The sequence below is a fragment of the Equus caballus genome, chromosome 12, assembly GCF_041296265.1.
Source record: "Equus caballus isolate H_3958 breed thoroughbred chromosome 12, TB-T2T, whole genome shotgun sequence".
NCBI lineage: Eukaryota > Metazoa > Chordata > Mammalia > Perissodactyla > Equidae > Equus > Equus caballus.
This window is the reverse complement of record NC_091695.1, coordinates 42,266,534-42,283,062: the sequence shown is the minus strand read 5'-3', so window position 1 is coordinate 42,283,062 and position 16,529 is coordinate 42,266,534. Positions and strand designations below refer to the sequence as shown.

The 16,529-nt window shown below is 59.3% G+C and overlaps 5 protein-coding genes across 10 annotated transcripts in view; 3 read left to right on the top strand and 2 right to left on the bottom strand.

Moving 5' to 3' along the window:
• The window catches only part of SPDYC (speedy/RINGO cell cycle regulator family member C), a 46,980-nt gene extending 46,831 nt beyond the window's left edge, over positions 1-149 (bottom strand). Inside the window, exon 1 of the mRNA XM_023654414.2 lies at positions 15-149. Within this exon, the coding sequence (XP_023510182.1) occupies positions 15-23 (9 nt within the window). The 5' untranslated portion in view covers positions 24-149. The remainder of the gene's footprint in view (positions 1-14) is intronic.
• Positions 133-7,290, top strand: SYVN1 (synoviolin 1). Of its 4 annotated transcripts, none has more exons than XM_023654412.2 (16): positions 133-269; positions 1,117-1,265; positions 1,491-1,583; positions 1,673-1,825; positions 1,965-2,013; positions 2,434-2,537; positions 3,182-3,308; positions 3,409-3,508; positions 3,596-3,661; positions 3,756-3,872; positions 3,970-4,133; positions 4,400-4,528; positions 4,627-4,770; positions 4,853-5,039; positions 5,841-5,992; positions 6,065-7,290. In XM_023654412.2, the coding sequence occupies exons 2-16, from the start codon at positions 1,134-1,136 to the stop codon at positions 6,169-6,171; spliced, it is 1,824 nt and encodes a 607-aa protein (XP_023510180.1). In that variant the 5' UTR covers positions 133-269; positions 1,117-1,133; the 3' UTR covers positions 6,172-7,290. The 4 variants fall into 4 exon arrangements, with proteins under 4 accessions (XP_023510180.1, XP_005598354.1, XP_023510178.1 ...); XM_005598297.4 differs by having other exon boundaries at positions 5,841-5,995; XM_023654410.2 differs by having other exon boundaries at positions 4,624-4,770.
• MRPL49 (mitochondrial ribosomal protein L49) lies at positions 7,203-11,275 on the bottom strand. Of its 3 annotated transcripts, none has more exons than XM_070228879.1 (5): positions 11,131-11,238; positions 9,644-9,794; positions 9,278-9,519; positions 8,700-8,824; positions 7,203-8,586 (listed from the first exon to the last, which is right to left on the bottom strand). In XM_070228879.1, the coding sequence occupies exons 3-5, from the start codon at positions 9,405-9,407 to the stop codon at positions 8,440-8,442; spliced, it is 402 nt and encodes a 133-aa protein (XP_070084980.1). In that variant the 5' UTR covers positions 9,408-9,519; positions 9,644-9,794; positions 11,131-11,238; the 3' UTR covers positions 7,203-8,439. The 3 variants fall into 3 exon arrangements, with proteins under 3 accessions (XP_070084980.1, XP_023510190.2, XP_001492066.1); XM_023654422.2 differs by having other exon boundaries at positions 11,092-11,232; XM_001492016.6 differs by lacking the exon at positions 9,278-9,519 and having other exon boundaries at positions 11,131-11,275.
• Positions 11,276-11,369: 94 nt separating this feature from the next.
• FAU (FAU ubiquitin like and ribosomal protein S30 fusion) lies at positions 11,370-12,839 on the top strand. The gene is made up of 5 exons (NM_001163865.2): positions 11,370-11,472; positions 11,734-11,816; positions 11,916-12,060; positions 12,466-12,521; positions 12,666-12,839. Exons 2-5 carry the CDS (start codon positions 11,742-11,744, stop codon positions 12,789-12,791), a joined length of 402 nt encoding a protein of 133 aa, NP_001157337.2. The 5' UTR covers positions 11,370-11,472; positions 11,734-11,741; the 3' UTR covers positions 12,792-12,839.
• A 1,572-nt stretch (positions 12,840-14,411) lies between these two features.
• ZNHIT2 (zinc finger HIT-type containing 2) lies at positions 14,412-16,487 on the top strand. The gene has a single exon (XM_005615087.4). The coding sequence runs from the start codon at positions 15,237-15,239 to the stop codon at positions 16,446-16,448; it is 1,212 nt and encodes a 403-aa protein (XP_005615144.2). The 5' UTR covers positions 14,412-15,236; the 3' UTR covers positions 16,449-16,487.
• The last annotated feature ends 42 nt before the right edge of the window (positions 16,488-16,529 follow it).

The window sequence follows — 16,529 nt, the reverse complement described above, 5'->3', positions numbered from 1 at the left end:
TCCACTCCGACTACCTTTCGCATCTCTTGCTCAAACTGTGGGCACGAACTCCAGATACGGCGGTGGAACTACTGTTCCCAGTGCCACGGAGAGTGCGCCGAGCGGGCTCGGGAAGGATGCGCTTGGTACGGCCCACGCCCCGCCCCGCGCCGCCGGAAGTGAGGTGTCTCACCCCCGAAGTTCCGGCTCGCAGGGGGTGGGGAGTGTTGTTAACCGGGGCCGCCTCCGCAGTCGCGGGGATTGAGCGGGCTCGCGGCGCTGGGCTCCTGGTGAGTGGGCCGGGGTCTGGCCCGGGGTGTGGGTGGGGCCGGGAATTGACCCTTTCCCTTGAGGTCTCGGGGGTCGGCGCGCCCCCTCAGCCCCGCCGCCCGCGTTCGGCCTGTCAACTCGCCGTAGACCTCAGGCGCCGGCGCGGCCGCTCTCCCGGAGGCTGGGCCCCGCCTGCTACGCTCGCAGCCCCGGGCGCTTACAGGTGCGCGGCCGCGGGGCGCCCCGGCCCCCTCTGCGCCCCGCCGCTGCATCCTGTCGCTCGGCCGTTTCTTCAGTGCCCCGAGTTGACACTGCCCCGGGGTTTGGGGGCGCCAGGGTTCCAGGCTGCCGTCCCCTGCCCGCTCCCGCGGGATGCGCGTCGCAGCCGCCCACCCTGGCGGGGCTGTCACAGGCGCTGTCGCCTGCCCGCCTGCGCCCCCCAGCGCCTTGGCTTCTCCCAGTCCAGTCTGCACGTTCCCGCTTCTGGAGCTTTCTGCGTTTGCATCCACTCCATCCCCTCCACTTTAGCGTCAGCGGTAGCAGATCCACTCTCCCCTAGCACTGCTGCCTTTCCTCATTCCTCCCTGGAGGCGGCGGCTTGGCAGGCAGCGTGGCAAGAGCCCTAGGTTTGAAACAAGACTGACCCGGGCTCCAGGCCTTGCGTCAGTGTGATCACTTAACCCCTTTGAGTCTCAGTTGTTTTCTCTGTAACACGGGGGAGCAGGAGATATTCTCGATGTGATGACTGTGAGGGTGAAGTGAGGTTTTTCTTTTTCTCCTCTTTGCTGACACTGTGTTCCAGGCACCGTGCTGGGTTCGCACGGTGTGGTCATCACACCGGTTATCTCCTTTCCTTTCTCCACGCAGGTCTCCAGGCCAGGGCAATGTTCCGCACCGCCGTGATGATGGCGGCCAGCCTGGCGCTGACCGGGGCTGTGGTGGCTCATGCCTACTACCTCAAGCACCAGTTCTACCCCACGGTGGTGTACTTGACCAAGTCCAGCCCCAGCATGGCGGTGAGTTCAGGGCTGGGGGAGGGAGGAACTCCCTGGGAGAGGAGGAGGAGTCTGCTTGAGACAGGGGTGGGGCCAGGGGTCAGGTAAGTAAGAGAGGCCAGGCAGCCAGCAGCTGCCTAGCATTGAACACCTGGGGATGGGGATGTGGGGAGGTTCCTGAGTGCTGAGCCCCGGGCGGAGCAAAGCAGAAAGTGACCTCAAACCATGGCCTTTGCTCACTTCTAGGTCCTGTACATCCAGGCCTTCGTCCTCGTCTTCCTCTTGGGCAAGGTGATGGGCAAGGTGTTCTTTGGACAGCTGAGGGCTGCAGAGATGGAGGTAAGATGTTCATGGCCCCCAGAGTGAGGAGCAGAAAGCTGGGCAAGCAGAATGTCTGAGTTCTACATCATTCTCTGTTCAACCCCCAGCACCTTCTGGAACGTTCCTGGTATGCTGTCACCGAGACTTGTCTGGCCTTCACCGTCTTTCGGGATGACTTCAGCCCCCGCTTTGTTGCGCTCTTCACTCTCCTTCTCTTCCTCAAGTGTTTTCACTGGCTGGCTGAGGACCGTGTGGACTTTGTGAGTCGGGTCACAGGGTGCTCTGGAGCAGACAGAAGCCAAGGAATGGCCGGTGGGCAGGCATCGAGGGAGGGCTGGGATGGGGGGCGTGGGCTGAGCTCCAGCCTTGCTGACACACCCCTTCTGTGCTCTGCTTCAGATGGAACGCAGCCCCAATATCTCCTGGCTCTTTCACTGCCGCATTGTCTGTGAGTGAGACCCAGGGGAGGGGAGAGGGGCGTTGGAGGGAGAAGAGGCACCTTGGAGGACTAGAACATGAAGTCACTAACCATGGATCGGCACCTTAGAGCACGGGCTGCCCTCTTGGCCCACAGCTGTACAGGAAAGATAATTTAGGAAGTTAATTTGCATCATCTGTCCTGTTCCACTCCAGGGCTTCTTAACTGCCTGGCCCTTAGCTCTTGGCCTCCTCACCTGGAGCCTGGGCTGCCCCAGTGCCCCCCAAGGCAGAACAGGAGTTCCCAGGGGACCGGGTTCGGTGGAGTGTCACCCCTTGACTAGATCGCTGGGGCCATCCTGGGCTTGAGGGTGGGAGCTGTCTTAGAGCAGGAAGTGGCTGTCGGGCCCTGGGCTGACGCTGCCAACCCCCCATCCGGGGGTCCCCACAGCCCTTATGTTCCTCTTGGGCATCCTGGACTTCCTCTTCGTCAGCCATGCCTATCACAGCATCCTGACCCGTGGGGCTTCTGTGCAGCTGGTGTTTGGCTTTGAGGTAAAATGGCTTGGGAGGTTGGGAGGACAAGCCTGAGGTGGCACTGCATGGGCCTTGAATAAGCCACATACCCTGACTGAGCACCTGCTCTGTGGCCAGTCCTGTGCGGGCCACCAAGGAGCAGCCATCAGTCAGTCCCAGCGCCCGCCCTGTCCTCTAGGAGAGTGGGGAAGGCCCAGAAACAGGTGTGGGGGGCAGGAGCCCTGACCTGGGGCTCAGGGAAGTCTTCTGAAAGTCGGTGCTCAAGCAGCTTGATGGACAGAGGGAATTAGTTTGATGGACAACTGGGGAGGTGTGTCCCTGGCACAGAGGAAGGTGTTCAGTGACAACAGCTCACGTTTGTCGAGTGCTTACTGTATGCCAGGGCTTGTGCTGAGCATTCGACCTGCATGTCTTAATCAGCAAAGCAATGTTGTTATTAAAGAGAGAGTTAATTCTGTCATTTTACAGACAAGCAAACTGAGGTTCAGAGAGGTCTAGCAAGTTGCCCCAAATCACAGCAGCCAGTGAGTGGAGGAACTAGGAGGACCTGGGCTGTGTCCAAGCCTGTGTTTGTGTCACTGCGCCTTGCCTGCTGGTAGCAGAACATAGCTGCACAAGGGGGTGGGGGCTGCGTGCTTATGTCCCCTGTCCTCTCCGTCCAGTACGCCATCCTGATGACTATGGTGCTCACCATCTTCATCAAGTACGTGCTGCACTCAGTGGACCTCCAGAGCGAGAACCCCTGGGACAATAAGGCCGTGTACATGCTCTACACAGAGCTCTTTACAGGTGAGAGGAGTCTGGGCCTCTCCTGACCTAGACTAGTGTCCCCTCCCCTGCCTCCCACGCCCTGTGACCTGCTGCTCTGTGCACCCCCCCTTACCCCCAGGCTTCATCAAAGTTTTGCTGTACATGGCTTTCATGACCATCATGATCAAGGTGCACACCTTCCCTCTCTTTGCCATCCGGCCTATGTACCTGGCTATGAGGTGAGCCCAGCCCCGTCATGCCATGCCCCGACCCCTCCCTGATCCCTCCCCTCCCTCTCCCAACTTTCACTGAAATTGTCCTTTTAGGCAGTTCAAGAAAGCTGTGACAGACGCCATCATGTCTCGTCGGGCCATCCGCAACATGAACACACTGTAAGCGGGCCCATCCCAGCTACTCTCCCAAGCTCCGCCCCAGGGCCCTGCTTCCAGCTGTGGTCTTGATGTGTCCCCGGCCTGTCCTAACCAGGTATCCAGATGCCACCCCAGAGGAACTCCAGGCAATGGACAATGTCTGCATCATCTGCCGAGAAGAGATGGTGACTGGTGCCAAGAGACTGCCCTGCAACCACATTTTCCACACCAGGTGAGAGGGGCCCTGGGGAGCCCTGCACATCAGGGGGCCGGCCGTGGGGGGCAGGCCTCCAGGGCCCTACTGACCATCGCCTGGTCTTGACCTGCAGCTGCCTGCGCTCCTGGTTCCAGCGGCAGCAGACCTGCCCTACGTGCCGCATGGACGTCCTTCGGGCATCACTGCCGACGCAGTCACCACCGCCCCCTGAACCTGCGGATCAGGGGCCACCACCTGCCCCCCACCCTCCACCACTCCTGCCCCAGCCCCCTAATTGTGAGTGGCCCCCTCACTAGGCCATCCAGCACACTGTTGGGTACTCGCTCTGGGCTGGGCAGGGGAAATGCTGAGGGGATTCAGCCCGTGCCCTCCAGAAGCCAGTCCGGGTGGAGGAGGGTCACAGGAAGAGACGTAGGTGACTGCGGTGGGGTGTGATCAAGGCTGAGCTCGGAGGCCTGTGGGGGCAGAGGCCAGAGCCCCCAGCAGTCAGCCCCTCGCCTGCGGTTTGGACGTCTTCTCACCACCCGGTCCTCTCTCCGCAGTCCCCCAGGGCCTCCTGCCTCCCTTTCCTCCAGGCATGTTCCCGCTGTGGCCCCCCATGGGCCCCTTTCCACCCGTCCCACCTCCTCCCAGCTCAGGAGAGGCTGTGGCCCCTCCATCCACCAGTGCAGGTGAGCCTTTTGGATACTGTGACAGCCAGGGGGCTGGGAGGAGTGGAAGCCAGAGGCCCACCAACACTCGCTGACTTCCTGTTCTTGCTCTTCAGCAGCACTTTCTCGGCCCAGTGGAGCAGCCACAACCACAGCTGCCTCTGCGCCGGCACCTGGCTCTGCCCCCACCCCTGAGGCCGGCCCTGCCCCCGGCTTCCCCTTCCCCCCTCCCTGGATGGGCATGCCTCTGCCTCCACCCTTTGGTAAGCTGGGCCACTCTCGGAGCTGTTGCGGAGGGCGGCGGGTGGCAGGCCCAGGCAGTCCAGGCTGAGCCTTTCTCTCCAGCCTTCCCCCCGATGCCCGTGCCCCCTGCGGGCTTTGCCGGGCTGACCCCGGAGGAGCTGCGGGCTCTGGAAGGCCATGAGCGCCAGCACCTGGAGGCTCGGCTGCAGAGCCTGCGCAACATCCACACGCTGCTGGATGCCGCCATGCTGCAGATCAACCAGTACCTCACCGTGCTCGCGTCCTTGGGGTACGTCTGCACAGGGCGCTGGAGTGGGCGGGGCGGGGCGGGGAGCTGCCGAGAGGAGGCCCCAGCAGTGGTTCTTGGCCTTTTTCTCTGTGACGCTGTTGATCCAGGCCACCTATCTGTAGGCACAGCCAGGGTCTCAGGGTTCTTGGTGCCTTTTTGTCCTCCTGCAGAAGGCCTGTCTGGGCTAAGTAGGAGCGATGTTTCTTAGAGAGCTGATCTTGAATCTGGTTCCTTTATGTTTGTCTAAAGTCACGTTACCCATAGTTCTCAGCGCTTTAGTTCACCGTGTGCATGCTCCTGATGTGATGACATAGCCAGGCATCACTGCCCCCCGATCTGAGACGGCAAAGAAAAAGTTGCTTGGAGCCAGCCCGGCCTGAGTTCAAGTCCTGGGCCCATCCCTCACTTGCTGTACTTGAGTTACTTTGTTTGAAGAGAAGGGTTCTAATTCCTGGTCACAGGTCACATTGCAAAGTGCGCCCAGCAGTGGCAGCACAGGTGGGAGGGGAGCTGGAGTCTGAGACGTGAGTGCTGTTTGATTCAGTGGAATGTCTCAGGTGGATGCCCCGTTAAGGTGCCTGGCACCCCAGGGCGGACCCTGCAGTGTGGCAGGGAACACGGCCAGCACAGCTGCCAGCACGGGGCTTACAGCCAGTCTGTGGGACAGAATCACGACAATCCCTGCAGCACGTGTTCGCTTGTGTCCCCGGGGCTGCGGAGGCGTGTCAGTGCTGCGCTCCCCCTGCCAGGCTCCCCAGGGGCAGGCGAACCAGCCCAGTCATGCCAAGCTTGTCTTCCTAGGCCCCCTCGGCCTGCCACCTCCGTCAACCCCACTGAGGAGACTGCCCCTTCTGTTGTCACTGCTGCCTCCTCCACCAGCATCCCCAGCTCTGAGGCCACCACCCCGTCCCCAGGAGCCTCCTCACCAGCCTCTGAACCCGAAAAGCCTCCAGGTAGTTGTGGTCAGCCCACAGTGGGGTGGCTGGGGCTTCTCTGGGTTCCACTTCCGACCTCTCTGTCCCCAGCACCTGAGTCACTGGGCTCCGAGGAGCTGCCTGAGGATGGGGAACCTGATGCAGCAGAGCTCCGCCGCCGTCGCCTGCAAAAGTTGGAGTCCCCCGTTGCCCACTGACACTGCCCTGGTCCTGTTCCCTGCCCCCACTTTTGAGCAGCCCTCGCTGGAACATGTCCTGCCACCAAGTGCCAGCTCCCTCTGTATCTGCACCAGGGAGTAGTAACCTTCAGCTCTGAGACAGAGGAGGTGGCAGCCCTTAGGCCAAGTGGAAAAAGGCCTGAGGCCCCAGATGACTCCAGCCCTTACTGTCCCAGGCAGCCATGGAGATCTTGGGTCACTTCCAGCCTTCCCTCCTACCCTCCAGCCCTGAGTTCTGCAGGGCCATGAAGGCAGAAAGGCGCAGCCTCTGCGAAGCCTTCTGCATCCTCCCCGCCTCTGGGAGAAGGGGCAGCCCCTCTGAGCCACACTTGTGTGTGTGGAGTCACGCTGCAGTGCCAAACAGTATTAGCTCCCTCCCATCCCCAAGTGTGGACTCAAGGGCCTGGAGGCAGGCCAGGAACTTGTTCCCTGGCCCCCCTCCAAGACTGGTACCCACGTCCTTTTCTCACCCTAAACTTCCCAGAAGCCTTTTGTGGTGGTGGCTGTGCCCCTTATGCCCTGTGGCATTTACATGTCTTATCAGCAACCACACAACTCAGGGAAAGGAGCCCCTGGGGGTGGAGGAGCAGGTGGGCAGGGCTGAGGGACCCGGCCCTGCCCCTCCCCCCAGGCCCCTCTCTCCCTGCTGTGTGTCTAGGAGGAGACTGTCCCTGGTCCCCCCCAGCAGCCACTGCCCACCCTCACTCCAGGCTGAGGGCTTGTGTGTCTGCTCCAGAACCACTGCAAGCCCCATAATCCACGGAAGGCCACTTCTCAACTTAACTTTTTCTGAGTTTAGAATTGGAATTACTTCCTTGCTATTGTCTTTTGGCTTAAATTTTGTCTTTGAATTTGAATGCTTGACCCCAGGAAAGAGGAGCAAGAGTGCCAGGCTCCTGGTCTTTCAGTTTAGAAAAGGCTCTGGGCCAGGCAGGGACCACAGGAGCCGAGGCCTGCCTGTCCCCGTCTTTTCCCCCTTGGTTTTGTGTTACAAGAGTTGCTGGAGACAGTTTGAGATGATTATTTAATTTGTAAATATTGTACAAATTTTAATAGCTTAAATTGTATATACAGCCAAATAAAAACTTGCATTAACGATTGGTGGAGCTGGTGTCGTGCCATCAGTGTGCAGGCTCCTTTTTCTTGCTCAGGCTGTCGACTTGAGAGTGGCCTGGAGCTGCAGGGGTGCGGGTTTATTTGTAGAAGCCAGCACTGTTTGGGGGCACGTTGTTGATTATTAAACCATTAGGAAGATATATCCATTTTACACATGAATAAACGGAGGCCCGAGGTTAAGGACCCCGCCTTAGGTCAGAGACCAAGTAGGGGAGCCAGGCTCTGAACCCTGTCATGCCACTTTGCTGGGGTGGGGTTGGGAACTCAGGCCTTTGGCCCTTGTGACTCCAGGGAGAGGGCAAGTGTGAAGGTTCATTGCCTGGAGGTGGGACAGATGGCAGGGGCAAAGGGCCAGCCAGCATCTTCCTGCCTGCAAACCTGTCCAGCCTTGATAGCAGTCAGGAAGCTAGGGAGGCTGGCCCGGTGCTGGGCTGCTGAGACCTCCCGAGCACCGCCTTGTGGGCAGGCCAGCTAAAGCTAATCACTTCGCTCCACGGAGCCAGAGACCCAGTCAGGACCAACTCTGGAATGGAGCAGAGGTGACCGGGCCTTCTGGCTCTCCGTGGACAGAAAGAGTGCCCTGGGCCCAGCACTCCACTTGGAGCTGAAGGCCTCCGGGACCCACCTCTGAGTCATTTGTGTTCTTCGTAGCCACCACCAAGTCAGGGCTGGCAAGGGCTCGGGAGTGTCGGGAGTGTTGGCAGCAGGATGGGTCTGAGGGCCAGGGAAGTAATGTCCCCAGTGCATGTGCTACCCTCCCCCGAAAGTGGACTGGGCTGTGCTTCCCCCAGAGGAGCAGTCGACAAGCTCCAGAATTTGCATAGCTGACGAGGAGTTCTAATGAAGGGAAAGCAGGAGTCGGGGTGGGAGGACAGCAACCAATGCCCCCACTAGCTCAGCTGCCCCTAGTGGGTCTCGTCCAGTGCTGGCACCTGTGCAGAGGGTCCCATCCCCGCACGGTGCAAGCAGGGCCTCCTCTGAAGCCCTTTAGCCCTCGCTCTGCCCTGCCTCAGCCCTTAGCCCTGGACTCCGTCCCCCTGTCCTAGCTGCTCCAACACCCACCCCCTCCTCCACAGAGCCCCTGGACTCCAGTCTGGGGCGACACTGTCTTGCAGGCTGCTCAGCTGGGCCTCAGAAGCCCTTCTCCAGGAGCCAGGCTTTGAGCTGCCGGTCAAAGTAGCCCTTGATCCGCAGAGTACCTGTCACCTCGTTGACCTGGGTGACAGGGGTCTTCCCCAGCAGTGGCCTCAGAAAATCTTCCACGTCCTTCTGCAGGGCCTGGGGGGAGATGACAAATCAGGCCTGGTGAGGAGACCTTCCTCTCCAGAGGACTCCCATCCCTTCAGCCCTGAAAGGGTCAGAATCAGACCCTGACCCACCCACCCACTTACCCAAATGTCCCCCTCCACCTTCCGGATCACGGTCATCTGACGGTTGCCATGCGTGATGTCCGTGTAGACAGGGATGTTGTGCATCCGAGAACGCCGCACAAAGTAGGGCAGGCTGGGCGGGGGGTCTGTGACGGGGAGGGATGGGATAAGCCCAATGTCTAGGCTTCATCGCACCTCAGCCAAGGCCTTTCCCCTCACTGTCTGCAGAGGGACAGTGCACCCGATGGCAGAGCCACCTCCAACTTCAAGTTGGGAGGCCTGCTCTTTCCCTAAGCTTAGAGCCAGACCAGCTTGTTCACCCTGAAACCCTGAGGCCCAGCACAGGGCCTGGCACCAGAAGGTGCTCAGGAAGAAATGAGGTCAGGGCCACGCCTCCCTGGATCTCTGGGTGCCCCTCTGGGGCCAGTCTTGGTCCTTCTCCACTGGCTCCGGGAGGCTGACTCAGTCTCTGGCAGAGAGACGGGGATGCACAAGCACTGAAGCCCTCCCACGCTGGGCTCTGCACTAAGCGCTTGATGTGCCGAGCACATTCTCTCCGTTTTGCTGACACTGAGGGTGGAAGAGGCTAAGCGACTAACTCAAGATCACACTGACAGTGAAGAGCAGTGCCAAATCCGGACCCAGACCGCCCAGCTCCCAAGCTGTGTCCTCAGCCATGGCGCGTGGCCCGGGCGGGGGAAGGTCCAAGCTCCTGGGTCTTCTCTCCATGCTTCACTTTTCCCACATGGGAAGACCTCGTCCCGATAGCGAGGATGGACAGTACTAGTAGAACAGGGCTCCATTCCTGGGCCCTTCCTTGAACATGAGACGGATGCTAGCCCTGCGAGACAGCAACACAAGTCCTGAACCCACCGGGGAGTCCAGGGCATCAGCTGGGGCGGGCAGACCACCAGGGAGGGGCTGCTTCCCTGCAGCCTTCCAGCCATCCCCATCACCCAGCTCACCTCTCGGGGGCTGCCAGCCACTAGGAGTGGGATAATGTTCATGCTTTGGGGGCTTTGGGATGGTGGCGGGGGGCAACAGGCGCTCCACAAACTGGTATTCATCCACAGACTCGACGAAGCTGGGGTAGTCAGGAGGCCCCTGGGTCTGGCTCTGAGGCAAAAACAAAACACTCGTCTCTCCATCACCTCACTCACCACAGGATAGGCAGAACTTGAAGAAGTAGAGAAAGGAAACATCACAGATGGGGAGAACAGCATAAATAAAAGGCGGAGGTGGGAAAGCGCCAGACTTCGGTTTCCCAGGGTGCAGGGTGCAGGTGGGACTGGAAAAGAATTTGAGGCACTTCTAAGGGCCTGCCTCTCTTAGGATTTCTGCGGGACTCAAATGAGAAGTGTGTGTACACTTCTGAAAAGCAGACTAACCAGGAAGTCTGACCAATATGGCATTTTCCAGCATTTTAACGTTTCCTCTGAACATTCCACTGAAATATTCTAGCTCTGGGTTAGGAACTTCTAGCAATCGTGCTAATTTTCCACTCTCATCCGATGTGACCTTCCCTTACCTAGAAGGTTCTGGCCTCATACAGACCCCATCAGGCACTTTACCAAGTGCTTTACGGGTATCATTTGCACTTAATTCTTATAATGCAACAAGTTAGGTATGTTATTTTATAATTACTTTATAGCCCCTTTTTACATCCAACAAAGATTAAAATATTAATAAACAATCTATCCAAGGTCACACTCCAGAGTCTGTCCTCCCATCCTCCAGCCTAAAGATCAGTCTTGGACACTTCTCCCAACAGATAGCCCTGAGTCCTGATAGGTCCCGAGGTTACAATGAGAACAGGGAGGCAGGGTGAAGTAGCCTGTATATCATAAGCTCTAAGTTCCCAGAAGTGTCACCAATGATCCAGGGCCGACTCCTACCCCGTGAAACAAACGGTTTCCCCTCCGAAAACTTAGGCAGCGAGAGTCGATGTGCAGTCCCTCCCACATTTATTTATTTATTTTGGTGAGCAAGATTGGCCCTAAGCTAACATCTGTTGCCAATCTTTTTTTTCCCTCCCCAAAGCCCCAATACATAGTTGTACATCCTAGTTGTGAGTCATTCTAGTTCTACGTGGGATGCCGCCACAGCATGGCCTGATGAGCGGTGTGTAGGTCCTCGCGCAGGATCCGAACCTGCGAACCCGGGCCGCCGAAGCGGAGCGCAGGAACTTAACCACTCGGCCACGGCCGGCCCCAGCCCCTCCCACTCCTGACTAACCCGGGTTCTCCTCCAATCAGTTTCCACTTCCCACACTCCGGAGGGCGCTCCAGGCCCTGCCACCTTCCCTCTCCATCTTGCATTTGAGCTCAGAAAAGAAGCCCCGATCAGACGGGAAACTAAGGCCCCAAGTAGGACGCCGTCTTTAGGGTTATAGGAATAACAAGGAGCCTCACACCTAGCCCTCTGCCCCCAGCTCCAGGCTCAGCGCTCTCACCAGCCGCCGTAGCCCGCAGCCCGGCTGGACGCCGGTTCTCCAGCCCCGCAGAACAGCCCGGAACATGGTCGCCGCCATCTTGAACTGCCCCGTACACTAGCCTTCTGCGCGCGCAACCGGCCTGGTCCCGCCCCTTCCTGCGCGCGCCGCCGGGACAGAAATGACGCCTGCGCGAAGCGTAAGGAGGGGGAGCTAGAGCGGCCGTGCTACAAAAAGCCAAGGCCCTCGCGGTCGCTCAGTAGTGACGTAGCACGCAGCAGGAGGTGAGGACGTGCGCGCCCTCGCTCCTTCCTCTTTCTCGACTCCATCTTCGCGGTAGCGGCTGCGGTGGCAGCGATTCAGGTAAGATTTGGGCCACGGTTGGATCCGGAGAGCTTAATAGCAGGTTGACCGCGAGGCCGGAGGGCGCGGGGAGGATAGAGGAAGAGGGGCTGCTCTGTGGGCCGGGCTCCGGTCCCCACCCGACCTGCCTCGCAGGCCCGGCCTTCCCCACGTGAGACCCCGCGACCACCTACGTCCCGGTGCGATCGTGCCCAGCCCGCCACCTGTTCCCCGCCCTTCTCTCGGCCGGCGTGTGTGTTTCACGAGTCTTTCTTTCCTCAGTCGCCGACATGCAGCTCTTTGTCCGCGCCCAGGAGCTACACACCCTCGAGGTGACCGGCCAGGAGACGGTCGCCCAGATCAAGGTAAGGCCGCGTGGTGCTCCTTGGGCTGGGCTCAATCCTCCCGTGTTCTTCCATTTCGGCCCCCGCGGGAACGCTCACGAGCCTCATTTTTCCCCGTAGGCTCATGTGGCCTCGTTGGAGGGCATCGCTGCAGAAGATCAAGTCGTGCTCTTGGCAGGCACGCCCCTGGAGGATGAGGCTACTCTGGGCCAGTGTGGGGTGGAGGCTCTGACCACTCTGGAAGTAGCCGGCCGCATGCTTGGAGGTAAGTTGGGGAGGAGTGTCGTTTGAACTGCTTGTAAGCACATATGGGTGTGGGGTGTGGCGTTCAGTGTCCTCAATCCAGGGCTGTTCTTCTGTTTACCTCTCTCCAAATGAGCTCAGGAGAGGTCCACGGGAGACTGAGTCAGCATATAGTTCTGTTTCAGTCACTTACTAGATCCTTGTCTGTTTCCCACTTTTCTCACTAAAATCAGGGGGTCAGACCAGACCCCCGAGGTGCTGTTGAGTTCTTGTTTAAAATCAGGGACTGGGAAATCCTGAAGTGAAACGTCAGAATGTACCAAACTAGACATTCTTGGTCAGAAGCTAAATTTCTCCGACTTTGTTCTTCTTCCCGCTTGGCCCCTTCTTGCTCCCTAACTGCTTGCTTTCTCCTTTCCCACCACAGGTAAAGTCCATGGCTCCCTAGCCCGTGCTGGGAAAGTCAGAGGTCAGACTCCCAAGGTAAGTGAGAGCGTTAGTGATGGCATTTGGACTTTGAAAGATCTTTGGCCCTTTCCGTGTCTGCCTTCCCCCTCCCTGGAGATGAGCCTGAGGGAAGGCTTGGAAGATGTCAACCAGGGTCTGACCAGCCCTCCGTTTTCCCAGGTGGCCAAGCAGGAGAAAAAGAAGAAGAAGACAGGCCGGGCCAAGCGGCGGATGCAGTACAACCGGCGCTTTGTCAATGTCGTGCCCACCTTTGGCAAGAAGAAGGGCCCCAATGCCAACTCTTAAGTCCTTTGTAATCCTGGCTTTTGCTAATAAAGCCATTTAACCCAGTCATCTCATTGTTTTGTTTTCATTTGCAGAGAGAGAGATACAGTTTCTAGGGCTGGTGGTGTGTCCATTAGAGAGGCCTGCTTTTGGTTTCTTGGCAGCGTCAAGTTAGGAAGAGGGAGAGGCCCTTAGGGGCCGGAAGGTTGATAAATTATAAGAAAAGGTTTCCCGGGAAAATCAGTAACCACAGATGCTGGCCCTTCAGAGGTAGATTTGAGGCAACTTCCAATCCCAAATAACTTGATAATTCCCCCAAATCCTCCTATTTGTTCTTACTCTTCTTTTGAGCAGAGAACATAACAGGAAGCATTGTGGTGGGAGGTTTTATGAAGGCAGCAGTGGAGGGAGGAGTTCCAGTAGAAGATGTATCAGCAAACCGCCAATCTGGGCTTTCCCTGAGCTTGGGACCAGCTGAGGCTTAGTGGGGTCCAGGGCAGGGATCTGGTCTGCCCCAGCTTTGGAGAGCATTGCCTGATTACATTGGAACTGGTGACCTTTTTGGTACCTCTGAGCACCTGGCTGGCCCTGTTAACCTAATCACAGCCGGGGTTGGTCACTGGATTGAATCAGTGTTCCCGGAAGTGGAGTTCTGGGGCCGATTCAAGGTTCCCTTCTAGCAGCACCTGCAGTACCCACTCGTTCATTCTGCTAAGGTCTTTGAACCTGCTGGTTCTTGGGATACAGCACGCTGTGGGGTAAAGACCTTGGGCTCTGGACTGGGGCTGCCTTGACTTTGGCTCCTTGCTCTATTTACTGGCTGGCTGGCTGGCTGGCTGGCTGACTTGAACTAACTACTTATTTAATTTCTGCCATAATCCTGCTATGAGAATTAAATGAAGGATGCAAAGTGCTTAGGTCAGCACCTCTGTAGGGATCTTTTTTAGAAACATACGGCCCCCTCCTTTCTAGGAGTTTAGTTTTCTTTGGAAGACTGGCCCTGAGCTAACATTCGTGCCCATCTTCCTCTACTTTATATGTGGGATGCCTGGGCAGCATGGCTTACCAAGTGGCGCCATGTCCCCCACGCGGGATCTGAAGCAGCAAACCCCAAGCTGCCGAGAAGCGGAACGTGCAAACTTAACCGCTGCGCCATGGGGCCGGCCTCAAGGAGTTTAGATTCTTGTGGCAAAAGTGAGAACACTAGTTACAAGTGTTAGTTACAGCCTCAAAATAAGTGCTGTAATGAAAGAGGGAGGGGGGTTGGACAGACAGACCATCCTAGGGAAGGCCTCTGGAGACGGGATGTGTGAGACCTGAAACGAGGAGCCAGTCAAGCAGTGAGATGACGACAGAGTTCCAACTCAGAAAACTGTGCAGAGGCGTGTGGCAGGTCCTACAGGGTCCTGTCAGACGTGGGGAGGAGTTTGGGGTTTGAGTCCAAGTGCGGGGGAGGGTTTTAAGCAAGGGCCTGATGTCACCTGACTTGTGATCTACTGTTTTGTCTGGCTGCTTTTTCTGGAGGGCTGGCAAGAAAGTTAGGAAACTGGTTAAAGTGGTGTCATCCAGTTGACGGGCAAGTGGCCTAGAACACCAGCGGTAGTGGGGCTGCAAAAAATGAGCTGACTCGAGGGTGGTCAAATCCATCCAGATCTTGGGAGGGAAATACACGATCCATATTGAGAGAAATACAAGGTATTTTGAAGGCAGAGCAGAGTGTAGGTGGGGCTGCATGTGAGTGAGGTGAGGGACCAAAGAACCAGAGCTCACTTTCAGGGCTGCCATGGCTCCAGCCTTCACAGCGCTTGGCACAGTTTGTGGGTCATCACCCCTACTCCACCCCAAACTGTAAGCTCCATTAGGATAGGGACCCACCTCTTTTTGCTCCTCAATGTTTTTGGCACCTAGTTCGGAGTCTGCACTTTGAAGTGGGATTAACCATAGGTTTGGAGGAGGAAATCAAACAGCTCAGATATTTGTCAAATGTTGCAGTCTTCTGAAAAGAGGAAATGCCCCGGACACACACCCCCAGTCTAGGCTAGGTACTTCGTCCTGGCCTTTTCTTCCACTCTCCCCTTTACAAAAGTCTGTGTTCCCCAGCGCGGGGCCCGGGCTAGGTGCTTAGCAATGATCCTTTTCTGCCGCACCTCTCTGTAGTGCCCAAAGGGCAACCACGAGGGGGCGAGCTGGCCCGGCGGAGCGCCGGCTGGACCCGCCTGCCTAGCCTCTCGCACCGCGCAGGGCGGGGCTCCTACGTCACGAGCGGCTCCTGCGCCTGCCCGAGCTCTACTGGAGCGAGGGGTGGGGCCTGGTCTCCGAGTGCGGGCGGAAATGGCCGAGAGCCCTCGGGGCGGTTTGCGTAAGCGCTCCGTCGGCCGCGCAGAGAGGCGGAAGTAACCGAGAAGCGCCGGAAGTGCCGGGCGGGAGCCCGTGCGCGTTCGCTGGAGGCCTGCGGCGCCAGTTGCCATGGAGCCGGCCGGGCCGTGTGCCTTCTGCCCGGCCGGGGAGGCCCAGCCGGCGCGCTACACTTGCCCGCGCTGTAACGTGCCCTACTGCTCGCTGCGCTGCTACCGGGCGCACGGCGCCTGCGCCGAAGACTTCTACCGAGACCAGGTGCTGGGCGAGCTCCGCGGCCGCAGCGCCTCGCCCAGCCGCCTGGCCAGCGCCCTCCGCCGGCTGCGTCAGCAACGCGAGACCGAGGACGCGCCCGAGGACGCAGGCCTCAGGCCTGGCCCGGCGCCCGGCGGCCTCTCAGGACTCTGGGAACGGCTGACCCCGGCCGAGAAGGCGGCCTTCGAGCGGCTGCTGAGCCGGGGCGAGGCCGGGCGGCTGCTGCCCCCGTGGCGGCCGTGGTGGTGGGCGCGCGGGGCAACGCCGCGGCTTCTGGAGGAGCTGGACGATGCCCCCGGCGGCGAGGCCCCGGGGTCGGAGCCCGACCCCGCCCGGACGCCGCCGGAACCCGGGAAGGATGCCGCCGCCGCTGAGCCCGCAGCCGCCGAGCCGGTTCTCGGAGACGCCCCGGGGGCCGGCGCGCCCGCCGTGCCCACCCAGATCCCCGCGCTGGCCAGCCTGAGCCGCGGCCGGGCCTCGCCGCTCGTGCGCTTCCAGCTGCCCAACGTGCTGTTCGCCTATGCGCACACTCTCGCCCTGTATCACGGCGGCGACGAGGCGCTGCTCTCCGACTTCTGTGCCACGCTGCTCGGCGTCTCCGGGGCCCTGGGCGCCCAGCAAGTCTTCGCCTCTGCCGAGGAAGCGCTGCAGGCCGCAGCGCACGTGCTGGAAGCAGGCGAGCATCCGCCTGGGCCCCTGGGCACACGGGGTGCCATGCGCGAGGTTGCCCGCCTCCTGCTGGGCGAGGGCCCGGCCAACCAGAAAGGCTACACGCTGGCAGCATTAGGGCATCTCGCGCAGACCCTCGGCCGGGCCCGGAAACAAACCGTGGCTACGGAAGAGCGAGATCGCCTCTACCGGGCCCGGAAGAAGTGCCAGTTCCTGCTGGCTTGGACCAACGAAAATGAGGTGGCCCTGACGCCCCTGGCTCTAGACTGCGCCAGGGCCCATCGAGCCCATGCCGTGGCCGCCGAGGAAGTGGCTGCCCTCACTGGGGAGCTGGAGCAGCTTTGGGGAGGCCCCCTGCCACCTGCCCCGAGGACTCTCATTGAGGAGCTCCCTGGCTGAACAGGGGACCCTTTGTCATTAATAAAGCTGTGACTGGTCTGCCCTGTCGGCAGTGCCCTTTTCTGAGTGATAGCTGTTGTC

What these genes read in the sequence shown, in the direction of transcription:
- FAU (NM_001163865.2), top strand. Translation starts at nt 11,742, where the DNA reads ATGCAGCTCTTTGTCCGCGCCCAGGAGCTACACACCCTCGAGGTGACC. An exon ending in AGACGGTCGCCCAGATCAAG is followed by an intron (nt 11,817 to 11,915) that starts GTAAGGCCGCGT and finishes TTTTCCCCGTAG; the next exon opens with GCTCATGTGGCCTCGTTGGA. An exon ending in TCAGAGGTCAGACTCCCAAG is followed by an intron (nt 12,522 to 12,665) that starts GTAAGTGAGAGC and finishes CCGTTTTCCCAG; the next exon opens with GTGGCCAAGCAGGAGAAAAA.
- ZNHIT2 (XM_005615087.4), top strand. Translation starts at nt 15,237, where the DNA reads ATGGAGCCGGCCGGGCCGTGTGCCTTCTGCCCGGCCGGGGAGGCCCAG.
- SYVN1 (XM_005598295.4), top strand. Translation starts at nt 1,134, where the DNA reads ATGTTCCGCACCGCCGTGATGATGGCGGCCAGCCTGGCGCTGACCGGG. An exon ending in TGAGGGCTGCAGAGATGGAG is followed by an intron (nt 1,584 to 1,672) that starts GTAAGATGTTCA and finishes TTCAACCCCCAG; the next exon opens with CACCTTCTGGAACGTTCCTG. An exon ending in GCCTCTGCCTCCACCCTTTG is followed by an intron (nt 4,771 to 4,852) that starts GTAAGCTGGGCC and finishes CTTTCTCTCCAG; the next exon opens with CCTTCCCCCCGATGCCCGTG.
- MRPL49 (XM_001492016.6), bottom strand. Translation starts at nt 11,208, where the DNA reads ATGGCGGCGACCATGTTCCGGGCTGTTCTGCGGGGCTGGAGAACCGGC. An exon ending in GCTGCGGGCTACGGCGGCTG is followed by an intron (nt 9,795 to 11,130) that starts GTGAGAGCGCTG and finishes TTTTTGCCTCAG; the next exon opens with AGCCAGACCCAGGGGCCTCC. An exon ending in TGGCTGGCAGCCCCCGAGAG is followed by an intron (nt 8,825 to 9,643) that starts GTGAGCTGGGTG and finishes TCCCCGTCACAG; the next exon opens with ACCCCCCGCCCAGCCTGCCC.